The 20,533-nt window shown below is 58.3% G+C and overlaps 1 protein-coding gene, 1 long non-coding RNA gene and 12 other non-coding genes across 30 annotated transcripts in view; all 14 read right to left on the bottom strand.

Moving 5' to 3' along the window:
• The window catches only part of LOC117070978, a 239,965-nt gene that overhangs the window by 64,319 nt on the left and 155,113 nt on the right, over positions 1-20,533 (bottom strand). For 13 of the 17 annotated variants that reach the window (XM_033190771.1, XM_033190778.1, XM_033190772.1 and 10 more), the window contains 12 exons: positions 20,146-20,189; positions 18,702-18,832; positions 18,276-18,319; positions 16,824-16,955; positions 13,308-16,425; positions 12,884-12,927; positions 10,655-10,786; positions 8,797-10,260; positions 8,365-8,410; positions 6,916-7,046; positions 6,487-6,531; positions 5,788-5,918 (listed from right to left, as the gene is read on the bottom strand). In XM_033190771.1, the coding sequence (XP_033046662.1) occupies positions 5,788-5,854 (67 nt within the window). In that variant the 5' untranslated portion in view covers positions 5,855-5,918; positions 6,487-6,531; positions 6,916-7,046; ... (7 more) ...; positions 18,702-18,832; positions 20,146-20,189. Of the gene's footprint in view, positions 1-3,888; positions 4,020-5,787; positions 5,919-6,486; positions 6,532-6,915; positions 7,047-7,435; positions 7,511-8,364; positions 8,411-8,796; positions 10,261-10,654; positions 10,787-12,883; positions 12,928-13,307; positions 16,426-16,823; positions 16,956-18,275; positions 18,320-18,701; positions 18,833-20,145; positions 20,190-20,533 lie in introns of those variants that run through there. The other 4 variants (XM_033190786.1, XM_033190785.1, XM_033190787.1 and 1 more) reach the window with 3 other exon arrangements.
• LOC117071777 lies at positions 72-152 on the bottom strand. The gene has a single exon (XR_004432521.1). It is a non-coding gene; the product is annotated as a small nucleolar RNA SNORD115 (small nucleolar RNA).
• On the bottom strand, positions 210-2,058 carry LOC117070984. The gene is made up of 3 exons (XR_004432134.1): positions 2,033-2,058; positions 1,610-1,654; positions 210-339 (listed from the first exon to the last, which is right to left on the bottom strand). It is a non-coding gene; the product is annotated as an uncharacterized LOC117070984 (long non-coding RNA).
• LOC117071766 lies at positions 1,895-1,976 on the bottom strand. The gene has a single exon (XR_004432510.1). It is a non-coding gene; the product is annotated as a small nucleolar RNA SNORD115 (small nucleolar RNA).
• LOC117071747 lies at positions 3,752-3,833 on the bottom strand. The gene has a single exon (XR_004432491.1). It is a non-coding gene; the product is annotated as a small nucleolar RNA SNORD115 (small nucleolar RNA).
• LOC117071745 lies at positions 5,650-5,731 on the bottom strand. Its single transcript, XR_004432489.1, has one exon. It is a non-coding gene; the product is annotated as a small nucleolar RNA SNORD115 (small nucleolar RNA).
• LOC117071788 lies at positions 6,778-6,859 on the bottom strand. Its single transcript, XR_004432532.1, has one exon. It is a non-coding gene; the product is annotated as a small nucleolar RNA SNORD115 (small nucleolar RNA).
• Positions 8,659-8,740, bottom strand: LOC117071775. Its single transcript, XR_004432519.1, has one exon. It is a non-coding gene; the product is annotated as a small nucleolar RNA SNORD115 (small nucleolar RNA).
• Positions 10,513-10,594, bottom strand: LOC117071771. The gene has a single exon (XR_004432515.1). It is a non-coding gene; the product is annotated as a small nucleolar RNA SNORD115 (small nucleolar RNA).
• Positions 13,172-13,252, bottom strand: LOC117071780. Its single transcript, XR_004432524.1, has one exon. It is a non-coding gene; the product is annotated as a small nucleolar RNA SNORD115 (small nucleolar RNA).
• Positions 15,092-15,173, bottom strand: LOC117071785. Its single transcript, XR_004432529.1, has one exon. It is a non-coding gene; the product is annotated as a small nucleolar RNA SNORD115 (small nucleolar RNA).
• On the bottom strand, positions 16,680-16,761 carry LOC117071754. The gene has a single exon (XR_004432498.1). It is a non-coding gene; the product is annotated as a small nucleolar RNA SNORD115 (small nucleolar RNA).
• LOC117071730 lies at positions 18,565-18,646 on the bottom strand. Its single transcript, XR_004432477.1, has one exon. It is a non-coding gene; the product is annotated as a small nucleolar RNA SNORD115 (small nucleolar RNA).
• Positions 20,435-20,515, bottom strand: LOC117071769. The gene has a single exon (XR_004432513.1). It is a non-coding gene; the product is annotated as a small nucleolar RNA SNORD115 (small nucleolar RNA).

Raw genomic sequence — 20,533 nt, 5'->3', positions numbered from 1 at the left:
ACCCAAAATACAGTGGCCCTGCCAGGGACCTCAGGATCCCAGTGTCCTCTTCCAAAATTCTCCCCTAGGTTGGGCCTCAGCGTAATCCTATTGAGCATGATTTTTAAGTCATCACCTCTCTTCAGACAATATAAGGTTCTCCTCATCGACCCAACCGAGGGCACCCCCCTCCCATGCATGCATCCAGTGGGACCCAGACGGGCTCACCACAGCTCAGGGCAGGAGACCAGGGCTCTAGGAAGGGCCTGAGCTTCAGCACATCAGGAGCTGGGCACCTGGTTGACAGACACTGGCCCGGGTCCATTGGGCCCAATGCAAGTCTTCCTCTGAGCTCACCATCTAGGACAGCAGGAGGACACGTGTCCAAATAGGGCCTCATACCTCCATGTGGGGAAGGTGGGTAGGGGATATCCATGTGATAGGATCCGTGCAGGGTACTGATGTGTCACGAAGACGGACACAGACCACCCTTGGCCCTCCCAGCCACCCAACCCTGGAAGGACAAGGTAGGCAGGTCACTGGTCTCATGCAAAAAGTCCAGGCTGCACCCTACTGCAGGTCCCGAGAGCACCTCCACTGCCCTGCTGGCTGCCCTGCACAATGCCAGGTCCGCCCTGAGACCACTGGGCACAGGCCAGGACCACCAACCAGCACATGGCCAACCAGGAGGCTGGCCTGGATGCCACACACTGCTGCAGACTTGGCAGTCGAGAGCCTGCCCCTGCCCCTCTCCAAGCATACACTGGAAATCACAGCCTGGGGCTCCAGGGCTATGTACTTTCTCTGATGGGTCCCCATCCATGTCCTGCATACCTCCCAAATACAGAGTCAGGCCACATTCAACCAATCCAGGGACACATGGTGTGCTCCCCTTTCCTTGGGCCCAAGAGGCTGCCACCCTGGAGGTGACCCCATGGCTCTGAAGCAGCCTAGGTGGCAAATTCCCAGGACAGGTTGCTCAACAGCGGGACTTCCCACCTTATGAAGCCACCACTCCGGCCATTCGACCTCCGGGAAGGGGTGACCCCAAGCATGACCCAAGCTGTCCCCATGGCCCAAAGCCCATGAGTTCCAGGACCAGCCTGCAGCACCACAGGTACTGGCCAGAGCTCAGCCTTGACCTAGCCCCAGGGAAACAGCACCACTCACCACCAGACTCAAGGAGGCGCCATTGGGATGGTCCATTGCTCAACAGGGTCAGTCTCATTCAGGGTCATGGGTGTCCTTGAAACTGCATGGCATGATCCCCATGGCCCTGATTGCCTACCCCTCTCCCCAGAACCCCCGTAATGCCCCAGAACCTCTGTAGCCACCTCATGTGTCCTGGGCAGTCCTCGAGGCCTGACTGACGCACCGAGTCTCAGATGGGAGCTGCCCTGCATGGGGTTGAATGAACTTTTTCCTGCCTGGACCACCATCACCCCTGCTGGGCTTCAGGATAGGCATCCTTCTTGGGTAGGATTCCCAAGGAAGTGGCCCTTCTGGAGAACTCATCCCCGGTAGGAATTCAGGTCCACACTTTTAGGAAATTCTTGTGACCCGAAGGCAGATGCATGGTGACCCCACTCTGCCTCGCTCATGACCCATGACCCAAGCAGGATCCATTCACCTATGCCAGTCAATGCCAGGGGGGCCATCTGGGCAGAAGAGCTCACTGGAAGACACAGGGGAGAACAGGGGCTCAGGAAGGAGCCGCCCACATGCCCTGTCCAGGAACCAGAGGACCAACACCAAGCCCACACAGGGAGCCAGGGCTGCCTCACGGAGGAGCGCAGACAGGGCTGGATCCCCTCAAGATGCCCTTCAGGGCCTTGAGGTCTCTAGTCCAAAATACGGTAGCCCTGCCTGTGACCTTGGGATCCCAGTGTCCTCTTCCAAAATTCTCACCTAGGCTGGACCTCAGTGTAATCCTATTGAGCATGATTTTTAAGTCATCACCTCTCTTCAGGACAATATAAGGTTCTCATCATTGACCCAACCCAGGGCACCCCCCTCCCGACTCATGCATCCAGCAGGACCCGGATGTGCTCACCACAGCTCAGTGCAGGAGACCAGGGCACCAGGAAGGTCCTGAGCTTCAGCACACCAGGGGCTGGGGATCTGGCTGACGGACACTGGCCCAGAGCCAGGGGGTCTTCCTCTGGGCTCACCATCTGGTGAGATAGGTGGAGGACGGGTCCAAACAGGGCCTCACCCTCCCTGCTACTAAACCCTGGAAGGACATGGACCCTCCCTGCTACTGAACGCTGGAAGGACATGGGACCCTCCCTGCTACTGAACGCTGGAAGGACAGGGCAGGAGGTTCACTGCGCTCAAGCAAGAACACCTGGGCTGTGCCCTACTGCAGGCCCTAAGAGCACCTCCACTGCCCATGCCGGCTCCCCGAACAACCCCAGGGCCACACCAGGACCCCTCAGCACAGGCCAGGGCTATCAATCAGCTCAGAAGCAATCTAGGAGGCTAGCCCAGATGCCACGAACTGCTGCAGACCTGGTAGTCACATAGTCTGCACCAGGGCATAGAGAGTGCCCCCTCAGACACCCTCTATAAACGTGCTAGAAATCACGTCCTGGGGCCTCAGGGCCATGTGCCTTCTCTGGTGGGTCCCCATGTATGCACCACATACCCCCCAAACATTCTCCCCACTCTCCGCCATTCAGGGGACACATGATGTCCTCTCCTTTCTTTGGGCTCAAGATCCCGCCTTCCTGGAGGTAAACCCATGGCTCAGAAGCAACCTGGACAGCAATTTGCTGGGACAGGACCCTCAACAGTGGGCCTTCCACCACAGGATGCCTGCCACCCTTCCGGCCACTCCACCTCTGGGTAGGGTGACCTCCAGCAGCAGGCAGGCTGCACCCTTGGCCCAAAGCCCACAATTTCCAGGGCCAACCACCAGGTGCAGGCCAGAGCTCAGCCTTGACCCAACCCCACTGAAGCCACGCTGCCCACACCAGGCTTAAGGAAGCACTACTGGGATGACCCATTGCTCAACAGGGTTGGTCCCATCAGGGCCATGGGTGGGGCCTGACCCTTGAATCTTCACAGCCTGACTCCATAAACTCGATCACCCACACCCTGCCGCCGTCCCACTGCCCCCAGCAAGCCTCAAGGATGGAGAGTTCCTGCTTAACACCCGTGGCCTCCGGAGATCCTATGGATCCCCTCATGTTGCCTGGGAGTCCTCAAGCCCTGAACCGTGCACTGAGTCTCAGCTAGGAGCTGCACTGCATTGGTTTGAAGGAACCCTTTCCTGCCTGGACCACTGTCACCCCTGCACAGCTTCAGGGAAGGAGTCCTTCTTGGGACCAGTTTCTATGGAAGACGCCCTCCTGGAGAAACCAGCCCTCCTCAGTGGGGATTCAGGTCAGCTCCCTGAGGAAACCTACATGGTCTAAAGGGTGACCTTCGGCAACACTATGCACCTTGGCTCATGGACCATGATGCCAGCAGGACGTACTCACTTACGCCCCTCAAGGCCAGGGGGACCACCTGGGCAGAAGAGCTCACTGAAAGACACAGGGGAGAACAGGTACTCAGGGAGAAGCCACCAATATGCCCCATCCACGGGGAGCAGGAGGGCCAACACCAAGCCTGCACAGGGAAAGTGGGTTGCCTCATGGACAGGCACAGAGACAGATTTGGGCACCCCTGAGATGCCCAGGGCCTCAGTGACTCCAGCCCAAAATACAGTGGCCTGGCTGGGGATCTCAGGATCCCACCATACTCTTCCAAAATTCTCACCTAGGTTGGGCCTCAGCGTAATCCTATTGAGCATGATTTTTAAGTCATCACCTCTCTTCAGGACAGTATAAGGTTCTCATCATCGACCCAACCCAGGGCACCCCCTTCCCGCACATGCATCCAGCAGGACCTGGATAGGCTCACCAAGCTCAGTGCAGGAGACCGGAGCACCAGGAAGGGCCTGAGCTTCAACACACCAAGGGCTGTACAGCTGGCTGACAGACACTGACATGGGGCCAGTGGTCCCAATACAAGTCCTCCTCCAGGGCCACCATCTGGGGGGACAGGAGGAGGACATATGTCCAACCAGGGGCTCATGCCTCCATGCAGGGAAGAGGGTGGAGGGGTGCCGGTTCACGCATGCTCTCCCTCCGTGGGCCCATTTGATGGGATCCATAGGAAACACTGATGTGTCACAGACACAGAGGACCCTTGGCCCTCTCTGCCAGGGAACCCTGTGAGGACATGGCAGGCAGGTCACTGGGCTCAGGCAAGACACCCAGGCTGCACCCTACTGCAGGCCACCAGAGCACCTCCACTGCCCACACTGGCTGTCCCACATGACCCCAGGGCTGCACCCAAACCCTGGGAAAGGACCAGGGCCACCAACAGCTCATGGCCAACCAAGTAGACTGGCCCAGATGCCACGTGCCACTGCCGACCTGACAGTTGCACAGTCTGCCCCTGGGAATGGAGGGGGTCCAGGACCGTCTCCAAGTGTGAACTGAGAAATTGCAGCCTTGGGCCTGAAGGCCACGTGTTTTCTCTGGTGGGTCCCTATCCATGCCCCATACAACACCTCCCACATGCAGAGCAGGGCCACACTCGGCCAGTTGAGGGAAACATGGTGTCCTCTCCTTTCCTTGGGCCCAAGACCCTGCCAACCCTGGAGGCGACCCCATGGCTCAGAAGCAGACTGGATAGCAAATTTCCAGGACAGTTCCTTCCACAGCTGGCCTTCCCACCTCAGGAGGATACCCTTCCCGCCACCGCCCACAAGGAAGGGGTGAATCCCCAGCGGGACACAGGCTGCACCCTGGGCCCAGTGCCCATGAATTTCAGGGCTGGACTGCACCACCAGCAGGCACTGGCCAGAGCTAGTATTGACCCAACCTCAGGAAAGCAGCACCACCCCATACTTGGTTGAAAGAGGCACCCCTGGGGCGCCCCATTGCTTAACAGGGTCGGTTCCCTTCAGGGCCATGGGTGTGGTGTGATCCTTGAATCTGCGGCCCCACCCCGTGGGCCAAATCGCATACCACTCTCCGGGTTCGGAGAGACCCCGCGAGGCCCCTGTGGTGCCCTGGAGCCCTTGTGACCCCCCTCAAGGGGCCTGGCCATCCTAGGGGCCTAACCCAAGCACTGAGTCTTGGCTGGGCGCTGCCCCGCATGGGGCTGAGGGAACCCTTTCTTGCCTGGACAACTGTCACCCCTGCAGGGCTTCAGAGAAGGCATCCTACTTGGATCAGATTCACAAGGAAGCTGCCCTCTGGGAGAACCCATCCCAGGTGGGGGTTCAGGTCGGCTCCTGAGGAAACCCTCATGGCTCAAATGCTGACCCTCGGCAATCCTACGGCCTGGCTCATGGCCCATGACCCAAGCAGGAGCCACTCACCTATGCTGGTCAATGCCAGGGAGTCTGCTGGGTGAAAGAGCTCACTGAAAGACACAGGGGAGAACAGGGGCTCAGGAAGGAGCAGCCAAAATGCCCCACCTCCAGGAAAGCAGAGCGCTGACACCAAGCCCACACAGGGAGCTTGGGCTGCCTCACGGGGGAAAGAAGACAGAGTTGGGCCCCCAACGAGGTGCCCTTCAGGGCCTCCAGGTCTCCAGCCCAAAATACAGTGACCCTGCCAGGGACCTCATTGATTCCCAGTGTCCTCTTCCAAAATTGTCACCTAGGGTGGGCCTCAGCGTAATCCTATTGAGCATGATTTTTATGTCATCACCTTTCTTCAGGACAATATAAGGTTCTCATCATTGACCCAACCCAGGGCACATTCCTCCCCACGCATGCATCCAGTGGGACCTGGATGTTCTCACCATAGCTCAGTGCAGGAGACCAGGGCACCAGGAAGGGCATGAGTTTCAGCACACTGGGGTCTGGCATCTGGCTGATGGACACTGGCTTGGGGCCAGGGGACCCAGGAAGAGTCTTCCTCCAGGTTCACTATCTGCAGGGACAGGGGTCAGGTGTCCAAACAGGGCCTCACATCTCCATGTGGGAAAGGGAGCAAGGGGTGCCTGCTCACACATGCTGTCCCTCCATGGACCCATGTGATGGGATCCATGTGAAACATTGACGGTAATGGACCCAGGGAACCCTTGGCTCTCCCTGCCACTGAACCCTAGAAGCCTGACCCCATGGGCCTGATTGCCCACCTCTCTCCGGGGATGGAGAGGCCCCCACACAATCCCCATGGCACCCTGGAGCCCCTGTTGTCCTGTTCATGTGGCCTGGGCAGTCCTCAAGGTCAGACCTCATGTCAGCAGGGAGCTGCCCCGCATGAGATTGAAGGAACCCTTTCCAGCCTGGACCACCATCACCCCTGCAGGGCTTCAGCGAAGGTGTCCTCCTAGTGTCAGATTCCCCAGGAAGCCACTTTTCTGGAGGACCAACCCATCCCTCCATGGTGGGGATTCAGGTCGGCTCCCTGAGAAAACCCTCCTGTCCCAAAGGCTGACCCTCAGTGACCCCATGTGTCTGCCTCATGGCCCATGAACCCAGCAGGATCCACTCACCTATGCTGGTCAATGTCAGGGGACCCATCTGAGCAGAAGAGCTCACTGAAAGAATCAAGGGGAGAATAAGGATTCACGAAGGAGCCACCAACCTGACCCGCCCCCAGAAAACCAGAGTGCCAACACCAAGCCCGCACAGAGATCCTGGGCTGCCTCACAGAGGAGTATAGGGACAGGGTTAGGCACCCCCCAGATAGCCTTCAGGGCCTCCAGGTCTCCAGCCAAAAATACAGGGGCCCTCCTGGGGACCTCAGGAGCCCAGCATCCTCTTCCAAAATTCTAACCTAGGCTGGGCCTCAGCATAATCCTTTTGAGCATGATTTTTAAGTCATTACCTATCTTCAGGACAATACAAGGTTCTCATCACCGACCTAACCCATGGCACCTCCTTCCTCACCACTGCATCCAGCAGTACCCAAATGGGCTCACCAAGTTCAGTGCAGGAGACTAGGGCACCAGGAAGGGCCTGAGCTTCAGTACACCAGGGGCTGGACACTGGGCTGACGGACACTGGCCCAGGGCCATTGGGCCCAAAACAATTCTTCCTCTGGGGTCACAATCTGGGAGAACAAGAGTAGGACAGTTGTCCAAACACAACCTCACTCCTCCATGTGAGCAGAAAGTGGGGTGTGGCAGTTCAAGCACACTCGCCCTCCATGGACCCATGTGATGGGATGCATGCGGAACACTGGCCTATCACGGACACAGGGCACCCAGTGCTCTAAGCCACAGAACCCTGGAAGGACAGGGCAGGTGGGACCCTGCTGGCTCCCCCACACAACCCCAGGGTCATGCCAGGACTACTAGGCACAGGCCAGGGCCACCAACCAGTTCACGGCAAACCAAGGAGGCTGGCCTGCATGTCAGATGCCACTGCAGACCTGGCAGTCACATAGCCTATCCCTGTGCATGGTGGGCACCCACCCAGATGCCCTTTCCCAGCACATACTGGAAATAGCAACCTGGGGTCCCAGGGCCACATGGTTTCTCTGGTGGGTCCGCATCCATGCCCCACACACCTCCTGAACACAGAGCAGGGCTACAATCAGCTAACCAGGGGACACACAGCTTCTTCTCCTGTCCTTGGGCCCAAGATCCGCTACCCTGGAGGTGACCCCATGACTCAGAAGCAGCATGGGCCGCATATTCCAAGGACAAGACCCTCGACAGCAGGCCTTCCAACCTCCAGGCAACCATTCCCGACACTTGCCCACTGGGGAAGGGGGGATTTCCAGCCACGGGGAAGGGGGGACTTCCAGCCACAGGGAAGGGGGGACTTCCAGGGGGAGCAGGCTGACCCCTTGGCCCAAAGCCGACAAGTCCATGGCTAGACCTCAGCACCACCAGGCGCCGGCCGGAGCTCAGTCTTGACCCAAACCTAGGGAAACAGCACCGCCCCCCTCAAGGCTCGACAAGGCTCATTACTCAACAGGGTCTGTCCCATTCATGGCCATGCATTGGGCACAATCCTTAAATCTCTACAGCTCGACTCCATGGGCCCTATTACCCATCTTTCTCCATGAATGGAGAGCTCCTGTGTGACTCCCATGGTGTCCCAGAGCCCCTATTGGCCCCTCAGGTGGCCTGGGCAGTCCTCGAGGCCACACTTGAACACCTAGACTCATCTGGGAGCTACTATGTGTAAGACTGAAGGAACCCTCTCCTGCCTGGACCACTGTCACCCCTGCAGGGCTCCAGGGAAGGCAACCCCCTTGGGTCTGATTTCCCAGGAAGCCACTCTCCTGGAGGACCAACCCATCCCTCCCCGGTGGGGATTCAGGTTCGCTCCCTGAGGAAACCCTCCTGTCCCAAAGGCTGACCCTCAATGACCCCACCTGGCCTGGCCCGTGGCCCATGATGGCAGCCGGATCCACTCACCTATGCCGGTAAATGCCAGGGTGCCCTGCCTGGGTTGAAGACCTCACTGAAAGACAAAAGTGGAGAAGTGGGGCTCAAGGAGGAGCTTCCACGTGCCCCACCCCAGGGAACTGGACCACCAACAGCAAGCCCACACAGGGAACCTGGGCTGCCTCACGGAGGAGTGCAGAGACAGGGTTGGGCCCCCCAGATGCCCTTCAGGGCCTCCAGGGCTCCAGCCCAAAACTAATAAATAAAGTCCCCTATCGGGGACTTTGGGATCCCAGCATCCTCTTCCAAATTCTCACCTAGGGTGAGCCTCAGCGTAATCCTATTGAGCATGAATTTTAAGTCATCACCTCTCTTCAGGATAATATAAGGTTCTCATCATCGACCCAAACCAGGGCACCCCCCTGTCCATGCATGCATCCAGCGGGACCCAGATGTGCTTACCACAGCTCGGTAGGAAACCAGGATGACAGGTAGGTCCCAAGCTTCAGCACACCAGGGTGGGCACCTGGCTGATGGCCACTGGCCTGGGTCCATTGGGCCCAACGCAAGTCTTCCTCCAGGCTCACCATTTGGGGGGACAGGAAGAGGACATGTGTCCAAACAAGGCCTCATCCTTCCATGTGGGGAAGGGGTAAGGTATACCCATGTGATGGGGTCCATGAGGAACACTGACCTATCATGTACATGGGGAGCCCTTGGCCCTCCCCATCACTAAACCCTGAGGAAACAGGGTAGGTAGGTCTGGGCTCAGGCAAGATGCCCAGACTGCACCCTACTGACGGCCTTGATAGCATCTCCACTGCCCAAGCTGTCTGCCCCACACAATCCCAGAGCCACTCCGGGAACACAGGGCACGGGGAACCAACCAGCTCATGGCCAGCCAAGGAGAGTGGCCCAGAAGCTATGTGCCACTGTGGACGTGGAAGATGCATAGCCTGCCCCAGGGTGTACTGGGCACCTGCCTAGGTGCTATTTGCAAGCCACACCTGAAATCAAAGCCTGGAGTCCAAGGGCCACATGCTTTCTCTGGCGGGTCCCCATCCATGTCCCGTAAATGTCCTAAACAGAGTCAGGCCACCCTCGGGCAACCATGGGCTACATAGTGTCCTCTCTTTCCTTAGCCCCAAGACCCCACCACCCTGGAGGTGACCCCATGGCTCAGAAGGCAAATTCCCAGGACAGGACCATCGACAGTGGGTCTTCCGACCTCAGGATCCACTCTTCCAGTCACTCACCAAGAGGCAAGGGGTGATCTCTAGCAGGACCAGGCTGCCGAATGGACCAAAGCCCAGAAGAACCTGGGCTGGCCTGCAGCATCACCAGGTGCTGGCCAGAGCTCAGCCTTGACCCAAACCCAGGGAAACAGCACCGCCCCGCACCAGGCTCAAAGAGGCGCCATTGAGATGGCCCATTACTCAACACGGTCGGTCTCAGTTAGGGCCGTGGTTGGGATGCAATCCTTGAATCTCTGTGGCCTGAACCCACGGGCCCAGTCGAGCACCTCTCCAGGTAAAGAGAGCTCTCGTGTGACCCCTGGGGCACCCCAGAGCCCCTGTGACACCTGTCATGTGGCCTGGGCCGTCCTTGAGGCCAGACCTGCATACCAAGTCTCAACTGGGAACTGCCCCACATGGGAATAAGGGGACCCTTTCCTGCCTAGACCACTGTCATCCCTGTAAGGCTTCAGGAAAGGCATTGTCTTGGGTCTGATTCCCAAGGAAGCCAGCCTCCTGGAGAAACCACCCTCCCCAGTAGGGATTCAGTCGGCTCCATGAGGAAACCCTTCTTTCCCAAGGGCTGACCTTCAGTGACAACACGGAGCCTGGCTCATGGCCCACGATGTCAGCAGAATGCACTCACCTATGCGCATCAATGTCAGGGGACTCACCTGGGCTGAAGAGCTCACTGAAATACAGAAGACACAAGAAGAGAACAGGGGCTCAGGACGGACCCAGCAAGGTGCCCTACCTCAGGGAACCGGAGAGCCAACACCAAGCCCACAGAGGGAGCCTGGGCTACCTCATGTAGAAACGCAGAGACAGGGTAGAGCTCCCCCAAGATGCTGTTCAGGGCCTGGATTTCTCCAGTCCAAAATACAGAGCCCCTGACAGGGACCTAGAAATCCCAGCATCCTCTTTCAAAATTCTCACTTAGGCTGGGCCTCAGCGTAATCCTATTGAGCATGATTTTTAAGTCATCACCTCTCTTCAGAACAATATAAGGCCCTCATCATTGACCCAACCCAGGGCACCAACCCCTCAACCCATGCATGCATCCATTGGGACCCAGATGGGCTCACCAGAGCTCTGTGCAGGAGACCAGGGCACCAGGAAGGGCCAGAGCTTCAGCTTATCAGGGGCTGAGCACCCAGCTGAGGGACACTGTGTCAGGGCCAGCAGGCCCAATGCAATTCTTCCTCCAGGGTCACCATCTGGAGGGGTGAGGGACAGGTGTCCAAACAGGGCTTCACGCCTCCATAGGGGAAAGTGGGCAGGGGGTGCTAGCTCGCACATGCTCTCCCTCCATGGACTCATGAGATGAGATCCATGTAAAACAGTGACGGTCATGCACGTGAGGAACCCTTGGCCCTCCCTGCCACTGAACCCTGAAAGAACAGGGCAGATGGATCATGGGATTCCAGTAAGACACCTAGGCTGCACCCTACTGTAGGACCCTGGAGCACCTCCACTGCCCACGCCAGCTCCCCCCCACAACTCTGGGCCTCAATGGGACCACTGGGCAGGGCCAGGGCCACCAACCAGCTCACGGCAAACCAAGAAGGCTGGCCTGGATGCCATGCACCACTGCAGACCTGGCAGTCACATAGCCTGCTCCTGGGCATGGAATGCACACATTCATGCACCCTCCATAAGCTCACACCAGAAATACCATCCTGGGGCCCCAGGGCCACGTGCCTTCTCTAGTGGGTCCCCATTCATGCACCTCACACCTCCCAAACACAGAGCTGGGCCACGCTCTGCCAATCAGGGGCCACATAATGTCCTCTCCTTTCCTTTGGCTCAAGACCCCATCACCCTGGAGGTGACCCCATGACTCAGAAGCAGCCTTGGCAGCAAATTGCTGGGACAGGACCCTTCACAGTGGCCCCTCCACCACAGGATGCCACCCTTCTGGCCACTCCACTATGGGGAGGGCTAAACTCCAATGGGACCCGGGCTGCACCCTTGGCCCAAAGCCCACGATTCCCAGGGCCAACCATGAGGTGACAGCCAGAGCTCAGTTCTTGACCTAACCCCACTGAGGCTGCACCACCCCCACCAGGCTCAAGGTGCCACCACCGGGATGTCCCATTCCTCCATTGCTCAACAGGGTCGGTCCCATTCACGGCCATAGGTCATTCCTGACCCTTGAATGTTCAGGGTCTAACTCCGTAAGCCGGATCAGCCACACACTGTCCCCCTTCAAGCCTCGGGGACAGAGAGCTCCCATATAAGACTCCTGGCCCCGGAGACCCTGGGAATGCCCTCATGTGGCCTGGGCAGTCCTCCAGGACTGACCCGTGCTCCAAGTCTCAGGATCTGCACTGCATTGGGTTGAAGGAACCCTCTCCTGCCTGAACCTCTGTTACTCCTGCAGGGTTTCAGGGAAGGCATCCTTCTTGGGACTGATTTCAAAGGAAATCTCCCACCTGGAGAAACCATCCATCCCTGGTGGGGATTCAGGTCAGCTCCTTGAGGAAACCCTCATGACCTGAAGCGTGACACTCAGGGACCCCACCCCGGCCTGGCTCATGGCCCATGACCCCAGTAGGATCCATTCACCTGAGGCCCCGCCACCATGGAGGTGACCCCATAGCTCAGAAGCAGCCTGGACAGCAAATTTCTGAGACAGGACCTTCCACAGCAGGTCTTCCCACCTCAGGAGGACACTCTTCCTGTCGCTTGCTCACAAGGAAGGGGTGACCCCGAAGGGACATGGGCTATCCCCTTGTCCCGAAGCCCACCAATCCTAGAGCGGGACTGCACCACCATCAGATGCTGGCCAGAGCTAGTCTCCACTCACCCTGAGGAAACAGTGCCGACCTGCACTTGGCTCACAGAGGCACCACTGGGATGGCCGATTGCTTAATAGGGTCAGTCCCATTCAGGGTCATGGGTTTGGTGTAATCCTTGAAAATCCACAGCCCAACCCCATGGGCCAAATCACACACACCTCTCCAAGGTCAGAGAGCCTGTGCATGAACCCCTTGGTGCCCCAGAGCCCTTGTGTCCCCCTTCATGTGGCCTGGCCATCCTAGAGGCCAGACCTGAGGACCGAGTCTCAGCGGGACACTGCCCTGCATGAGGTGGAGGAAACCCTTTAATGCCTGGACCACCACAACCCCTGCAGGGCTTCAGGGAATGTATCCTCCTTGGGTCTGATTCCTAAGGAAACTGCCCTCCTAGAGAACCAATCCCAGGTGGGCATTCAGGAAGGCTCCTAAGGAAACCCTTGCAGCTGAAGACTGATGCTCGGAAACCCCACACAGCCTGGCTCATGGGCCATGACCCCAGCAGGATCCACTCACCTATGTCGGTCAATGCAAGGGGGTCTGCTGGGCAGAAGAGCTCACTGAAAGACACAGGGGAAAATGGGGGCTCAGGAAGGAGCCACCAAAGTGCTCCACCCCTGGGTAACAGCAGTGCTGACACCAAGCCCACGTAGTGAGCCTGGGCTGCCTCATGGAGGAGTGCAGAGACCGGGGTGGGCACCCTCTAGATGCCCTCAGAGCCTCCAGGTCTCTACCCCAAAATATAGTGGACCTCACAGGGAACTCATAATTCCCAGCATCCTCTTCCAAATTCTCACCCAGGCTGGGCCTCAGTGTAATCCTATTGAGCATGATTTTTATGTCATCACCTCTCTTCAGACAATATAAGGTTCTCATCATCGACCCAACCCAGGACACCCCCTCCCCATCAATGCATCCAGTGGGACACGGATGTGCTCACCACAGCTCAATGCAGGAGACGAGGGCATCAGGAAGGGCCCCATCTTCAGTGTACTGGGGCTGGGCACTTGACTGACAGACGCTGGCCCAGGGCCATTGGGTCCAATGCAAGTCTTCCTCAAGGTTCAACATCTGGGGAAACAGGAGTAGGACATGTTTCCAAACACAACCTCATCCCTCCATGTAGGCAGAAGGTGGGGTGTGGCGGCTCAGGGATGCTTGCCCTCCATGGACCTATGTGATGGGTTCCATGTGGAACACTGGCCTGTTGCAGACACAGGGCACCCTGTGCTCTCTCAGCCACCAATCCTTGAAAGAACAGGGCAGGCAGGTCACTGGGGTCGGGCAAGAAGCCCCAGCTGTGCCCTACTGCAGAGCCCATGAGCACTTCCACTGCCCATGCTGGCTCCACTGCATGACCCCAGCATCATGCCAGGTCTACTGGGCACAGACCAGGGCCACCAAACAGCTCATCGCCAACCAAGGAGGCTGGCCCAGATGCCAGATGCCACTGCAAAGCTGGCAGTCACATATCCTGCCCCTGTGCACTGTGGGAACCCACCCAGGTGCCCTATCACAGCACGTACTAGAGTCCTGTACATGCCTGGGGTCCCAGGGCCACATGCTTTCTCTGGTGGGTCCCCATTCATGCCCCCCACACCTCCTAACACAGAGCAGGGCCACACTTGGCTATTCGGGGGACACATGGTGACTTCTTTCCTTGGGCACAAGACTCACCACCCTGGAGGTGATCCCACGGCTCAGAAGCAGCATGGGTGGCATATTCCAGGGACAAGACCCTTGATAGCAGGCCTTCCACCTCAGGAGGCCACCCTTCCAGACACTTGTCCACAGGAAAGGGGTGAATTCCAGCCAAGGAGAGAACCTCAGCAATACGTGGGCTGACCCCTTGGCCTAAACCTAACGAGTCCATGATCAGACTGCAGCAACACCAGGTGCCAGCCTGAGCTCAGCCTTGACCCAAACCTAGGGAAATAGCACCGCCCCTTCCAGGCTCAAAGAGGTGCCACAAGTTGGCATATTGCTCAACTGGCCCATCCCATTCAGGGCAATAAGTCATATGCGATCCTTGAATATCTGCAGCTCAACTCCATGGGCCCTAGCCCACCTTCCTCCACAGATGGAGAGCTCCTGTGGACCCCATGGCATCCTGGAGGCCCTGTGGACCCCCTCATGTGGCCTACACAGTCCTCAAGGTCACACCAGCACATGAAGACTCAGCTGGGAGCTGCCCTGTGTGAGACTGAAGGAACCCTCTCTTGCCTGGACGACTGTCATCCCCACAGGACTCCAGGGAAGGCATACCCCTTGGGTTCGATTCCTCAGGAAGCCACTCTCCTAGAGGATCAACCCTTCCATCCCTGGTGGGCATTCAAGTCTGCTCCCTAAGGAAACTCTCCTGTCCTGAAGGCTGACCCTCAGCGACTCCACACAGCCTGACCCATGGCCCATAACACCAGCAGGATCCACTGACCTATGCCGCTCAATGCCAGGGTGCCCTGCCTGGGTGGAAGAGCTCACTGAAAGACACAAATGGAGAAGGGGGGCTCAGGGAGGAGCTGCCCTCATGCCCCACCCCAGGAAACTGGACCACCAACAGCAAGCCCACACAGGGAGCCTGGGCTGCCTCACGGAGGAGTGCAGAGACAGGGTTGGGGCCCTCCAGATGCCCTTCAGGCCCTCCAGGTCTCCAGCCCAAAATACAGGGGCCCTGATGGGGACTTCGGGATTCCAGTGTCTTCTTCCAAAATTCTCACCTAGGCTGGGCTTCAGGGTAATCTTATTGAGCATCATTTTTAAGTCATCACCCCTCTTCAGGACAATATAAGGTTCTCATCATCGACCCAACCCAGGACACCCTCCTTCCTGCACAGGCATCCGGTGGGACCCGGATGTAGTCACCACAGGTCAGTGCAGGAGACCAGGTCACTAGGAAGTTCCCAAGTTTCAGCACACCAGGGGCGGGGCACCTGGCTTTGGGACACTGGCCGAAAGACACTGAGCCCAACACAAGTCTTCCTCTGGGCTCACCACCTGGAGGGACAGGAGGAGGACATGTGTCCAAACGGGGCCTCATGCCTCCATGCAGCAAAGGGGTGAGGGTTACTCACGTGATGGGATCCACGCAGAACACAGACCTATCACGGAAGTGGGGCACCCTTGGCAAACCACACTTGAAATCGAAGCCTGGAGTCCCAGGGCCACAGGCTTTCTCTGGCGAGTCCCCATCCATGTCCCGCACAGGTCCCCAAAACAGAGTCAGGCCACCTTCGGCCAACCCTGGGCCACATGGTGTCCTCTCTTTCCTTAGGCTCAAGACTCTGCCACCCTGGAGGTGACCCCATGGCTCAGAAGAGGTCTGGGTGGCAAATTCCCAGGACAGGACCATCGACAGCAGGTCTTCCTACCTCAGGATCCACTCTTCCAGCCACTCACCGACATGCAAAGTGTGACCTCCAGGGGGATGTGGGCTGCTGACTTCGACCAAAGCCCACAAGTTCAAGAGCCAGCCTGCAGCATTGCCAGGCAGTGGACAGAGCTCAGTCTTGACCCAAACCCAGGGAAACAGCACCACCCCCCACCAAGCTCAAAGAGGCACCATTGAGATGGCCCATTACTCAACACAGTCGGTTGCATTTAGGGCCATGGTTGGGATGCAGTCCTCGAATCTCTACAGCCTGACCCCACGGGCCCGTTCGAGCACTTCTCCAGGGAAAGAGAGCTCTTGTGTGACCCCTGTGGCACCCCAGAGCCCCTGTGGCCCCCTTCATGTGGCCTGGGCCAGACCCACACACCAAGTCTCAGCTGGGAGCTGCCCTGCATGGGACTGAGGGGACTCTTTCCTGCCTGGACCACTGTCACCCCTGTAAGGCATCAGGGAAGGCATTGTCTTGGTTCTGATTCTCAAGGAAGCCAGCCTCTTGCAGAAACCATCTCTCCCCAGTGGGGATTCATGTTGGCTCCCTAAGGAAAGTCTTCTTTCCCAAGGGCTGACCCTCAGTGACACCATGTGGCCTGGCTCATGGCCCATGATGCCAGTAGAATGTACTCACCTATGTGCGTCAATGTCAGCGGGCCCACCTGGGCTGAAGAGCTCACTGAAATACAGAAGACACAAGAGGAGAACGGAGGCTAAGGAAGGACCCAGCAAGGTGCCCTACCCCGGGGAACCGGAGAGCCAACACCAAGCCCACAGAGGGAGCCTGGGCTGCCTCATGTAGAAATGCAGAGACAGGGTAGTGCTCCCCCAAGATGCTGTTCAAGGCCTGGATTTCTCCAGTCCAAAATACAGAGCCCCTGACAGGGACCTTAAGAAATCCCAGCATCCTCTTCCAAAATTCTCACTTAGGCTAGGCCTCAGCGTAATCCTATTGAGCATGATTTTTAAGTCATCACCTCTCTTCAGAACAATATAAGGTTCTCATCATTGACCCAACCCAGGGCACCACCACCCCCCAACCCATGCATGCATCCACTGGGACCCAGATGTGCTCACCACAGCTTTGTGCAGGAGAGCAGGGCGCCAGGAAGGGCCTGAGCTTCAGCTCACCAGGGGCTGAGCACCTGGCTGAGGGACACTGTTTCAGGGCCAGCGGGCCCCATGCAATTCTTCCTCCAGGGTCACCATCTGGAGGGGTGGGGGACAGTTGTCCAAACACAGTCTCACGCCTCCATGCAGGAAAGTGGGCAGGGCATGCTGGCTCACAGATGGTCTCCCTCCCTGGACTCAATACGTGGGATTCATGTAAAACATTGACGGTTATGCACGCCCCTCCCTGCCCTTGAACCCTGGAAGGAAAGGGTAGGCGGGTCATGGGATTCCAGCAAGACGCCCAGGCTGCACACTACTGTAGGACCCTGGAGCACCTCCCCTGCCCACACCAGCTCCCCCACATGACTTGGCCACACTTGGACCACTGGGCAAGGCCAGGGCCACCAACCAGCTCATGGCAAACCAAGGAGGTTGGCCTGGATGCCATGTGCAGCTGCAGAACTGGCAGGCACATAGCCTGCCCCTGGGTGTGGAAGGCACCCATCCAGGCACCCTCTATAAGCCTACACCAGAAATCGCATCCTGGAGCCCCAGGGCCACATGCCTACTCTGGTGGGTCCCCATTCATGCACCGCGTACCTCCCAAACAGAGCCAGGCCACACTCAGCCAATCAAGAGACACATGGTATCTTCTCCTTTCCTTTGGCTCAAGACTCCACCACCCTGTAGGTGACCCCATGTCTCAGAAGCAGCTTGGGCAGCAAATTGCCAGCACAGGTCCCTTAACAGTGGACCTTCCACCACAGGATGCCACCCTTCCGGCCACTCCACTTTGGGGAGGGGTGACCTCCAATGGGATGCGGGTTGCACCCTTGGCCCATGATTCCCAGGGCCAACCACCAGGTGCCGGCCAGAGCTCACCCTTGACCCAACCCCAGTGAGGCCGCACCACCCCCACCAGCCTCAAGGACGCACCAGTGGAATGGCCCATTGCTCAACAGGGTCTGCCCCATTCTGGGCCCAGGGTATGGCCTGACCCTTGAGTCTTCAAGGCCTGACTCTGTAAGCCCGATCACCCACACCCAACCCCCTGCAAGCCTCGGGGAGGAAGAGCTCCTGCATAAGACTCCTGGCCCCAGAAACCCTGTGGATGCCCTCATGTGGCCTGGGCAGTCCTCCAGGCCTGACCTGTGCACCAAGTCTCAGCTAGGATCTGCACTGTGTTGGGTTGAAGGAACCTTCTCCTGCGTGAACCTCTGTTACTCCTGCAGGGTTCCAGGGAAGGCATCTTTCTTGGGATCGATGTCCAAGGAAGCCACCCTCCTGGAGAAACTATCTGTCCCTGGTGGGGATTTAGGTCGGCTCCCCGAGGAAACCCTCGTGGCCTGAAGGGTGACCCTCAGTGGACCCCCATGGCCTGGCTCATGGGCCATGACCCCAGCAGGATCCACTCACCTATGCTGCTCAAGGCCAGGGGCCCGCCTGGGCAGAACAGTTCACTGAAAGACACAGGGGAGAATGGGGGCTCAGGGAGGAGCCACCAACCTGCCCCAGCCCCTGGGACCCAGAGTGCCAACACCAAGCCGGCATGAGGAGCCTGGGCTGCCACACAGAGGAGAGCAGAGACAGGGTTGGGCACCCCCAAGGTCCTCTTCAGGGCCTCGAGGACTCCAGCCCAAAATACAATGGTCCTGCCAGGGAACTTGGGATCTCAGCATCCTCTTCCAAAATTCTCACCTAGGCTGGGCCTCAGCGTAATCCTATTGAGCATGATTTTTAAGTCATCACCTCTCTTCAGGACAATATAAGGTTCTCATCATTGACCCAACTCAGGGCACCACCCCCCCACACATGCATCCAGCGGGACCTGGATGTGCTCACCACAGCTCAGTGCAGGAGACCAGGGCGACAGGAAATGTCTGAGCTTCAGCGCACCAAGGGCTGGGTACCTGACTGATGACCACTCGCCCTGGGACAGCAGGCCCAACAAAGTTTTCCTCTGGTCTCACCATCTAGGGGACAGGAGGTGGACCTGTGTCCAAATGGAACCTCACGCCTACACGCGGGAAGGGGGTGGGGGATGCCAGCTCACGACTGCTCTCCCACCACTGACCCATGTGATGGGATCCATGTGAAACACTGATGTGTCATGGATGCAGGGGAACCTTGGCCTTCCCCACGATTGAACCCTGGAAGGACAGGGCAGGTGGGTCACTGGACTCGGGCAAGATGCCCTAGCTACGCCCAATTGCAGGCACCTTGAGCACCTCCACTGCCCACGCTAGCTGCCTCTCACAATTCCAGGGCTGTATTGGCCCCTGGGGTGCAGGCCAGGGCCACAACCAAGGAGGTTGGCCCGGATGCCATGAACTGCCATCTGGCAGTCGCACAGCCTGCCCCTGTGTGTGGAGAGCGAGCGCCCAGGCCCCACTCCACACCACACCGGAAATCGCAGCCTGGGGCCCCAGGGCCTCGTGTGTTCTCTGGTGGGTCCCCATCCATGGCCACACAACACCTCCCACCCACAGAGCGGGGCCACATTCAGTCAATCGGGGGACACCTGGTGTCTTCTCCTTTACTTGGACCCAAGATCCCGCCCCTCTAGAGGTGACCCCATGGCTCAGATGCAGCCTGGACCACAAATTTCCAGGACAGGTCCTTCCACAGCAGGTCTCCCCACCTCAGGAGGACAGCTTCCTGTCACTGCCCACAAGGAAGGGGTGACCCCCAGTGGGACATGGACTGTACCCTTGGCCCAAAGCCCACAATTCCAGGGCCGGAATGCAGCACCCTCAGGTGCCAGCTAGAGCTAGTCTTGACACACCCTTAGGGAAACAGTGCCGCCCTACACTTGGCTCAAAGAGGCACCACTGGGATGGCCCATAGCTTAATAGGTCGGTCCCACTCAGGGCCATGGGTTTGGAGAGATCCTTGCAAATCTGAAGCCCAACCCCATGGGCAGAATCGCACACAACTCTCCAAGGTCAGAGAGCCCCTGCAAGACCCCCTCGGCACCCAGAGCCCTTGTGGCCACCCGCATGTGGCCTGGCCATCCTAGAGGCCTGACCTGAGCCTAAGTCTTAGCGGGGCACTGCCCCGCATGGGGCTGAGGAAACCCTTTGCTGTCTGGACCACTGCAACCCCTGCAGGGCTTCAGGGAAGGTATCCTCCTTGGGTCTGATTCCCAAGGAAGCCGCCCGCCTGGAGAACCCATTCCAAGTGAGGATTCAAGAGCTCCTGAGAAAACTCTTGCAGCCAAAGGCTGATGCTCAGCAACCCCATGCAGCCTGGCTTATGGGCCATGACCCCAGCAGGATCCACTCACCGATGCTGGTCAATGCCAGGGGGTCTGCTGGGCAGAAGAGCTCACTGAAAGACACAGGGGAGAATGGGGGCTCAGGAAGGAGCCGCCAAAGTACCCCGCCCCCAGGTAAGGGGAGGACCGACACCAAACCCACATAGTGAGCCTGGGCTGCCCCATGGAGGAGCGCAGAGACAGGGTTGGGCACCCTCCAGATGCCCTCAGAGCCTCCAGGTCTCCAGCCCAAAATACAGTGGTCCTGCCGGGGAACTCGTAATTCCCAGCATCCTCTTCCAAAATTCTCACCCAGGCTGGGCCTCAGCGTAATCCTATTGAGCATGATTTTTAAGTCATCACCTCTCTTCAGACAATATAAGGTTCTCATCATTGACCCAACCCAGGGCACCCCCTC

The sequence above is a fragment of the Trachypithecus francoisi genome, unplaced genomic scaffold (assembly GCF_009764315.1).
Source record: "Trachypithecus francoisi isolate TF-2019V2 unplaced genomic scaffold, Tfra_2.0 Lachesis_group3, whole genome shotgun sequence".
NCBI lineage: Eukaryota > Metazoa > Chordata > Mammalia > Primates > Cercopithecidae > Trachypithecus > Trachypithecus francoisi.
Note: the sequence above shows the minus strand (reverse complement) of the source record. Positions and strands in the feature narration are given on the sequence as shown.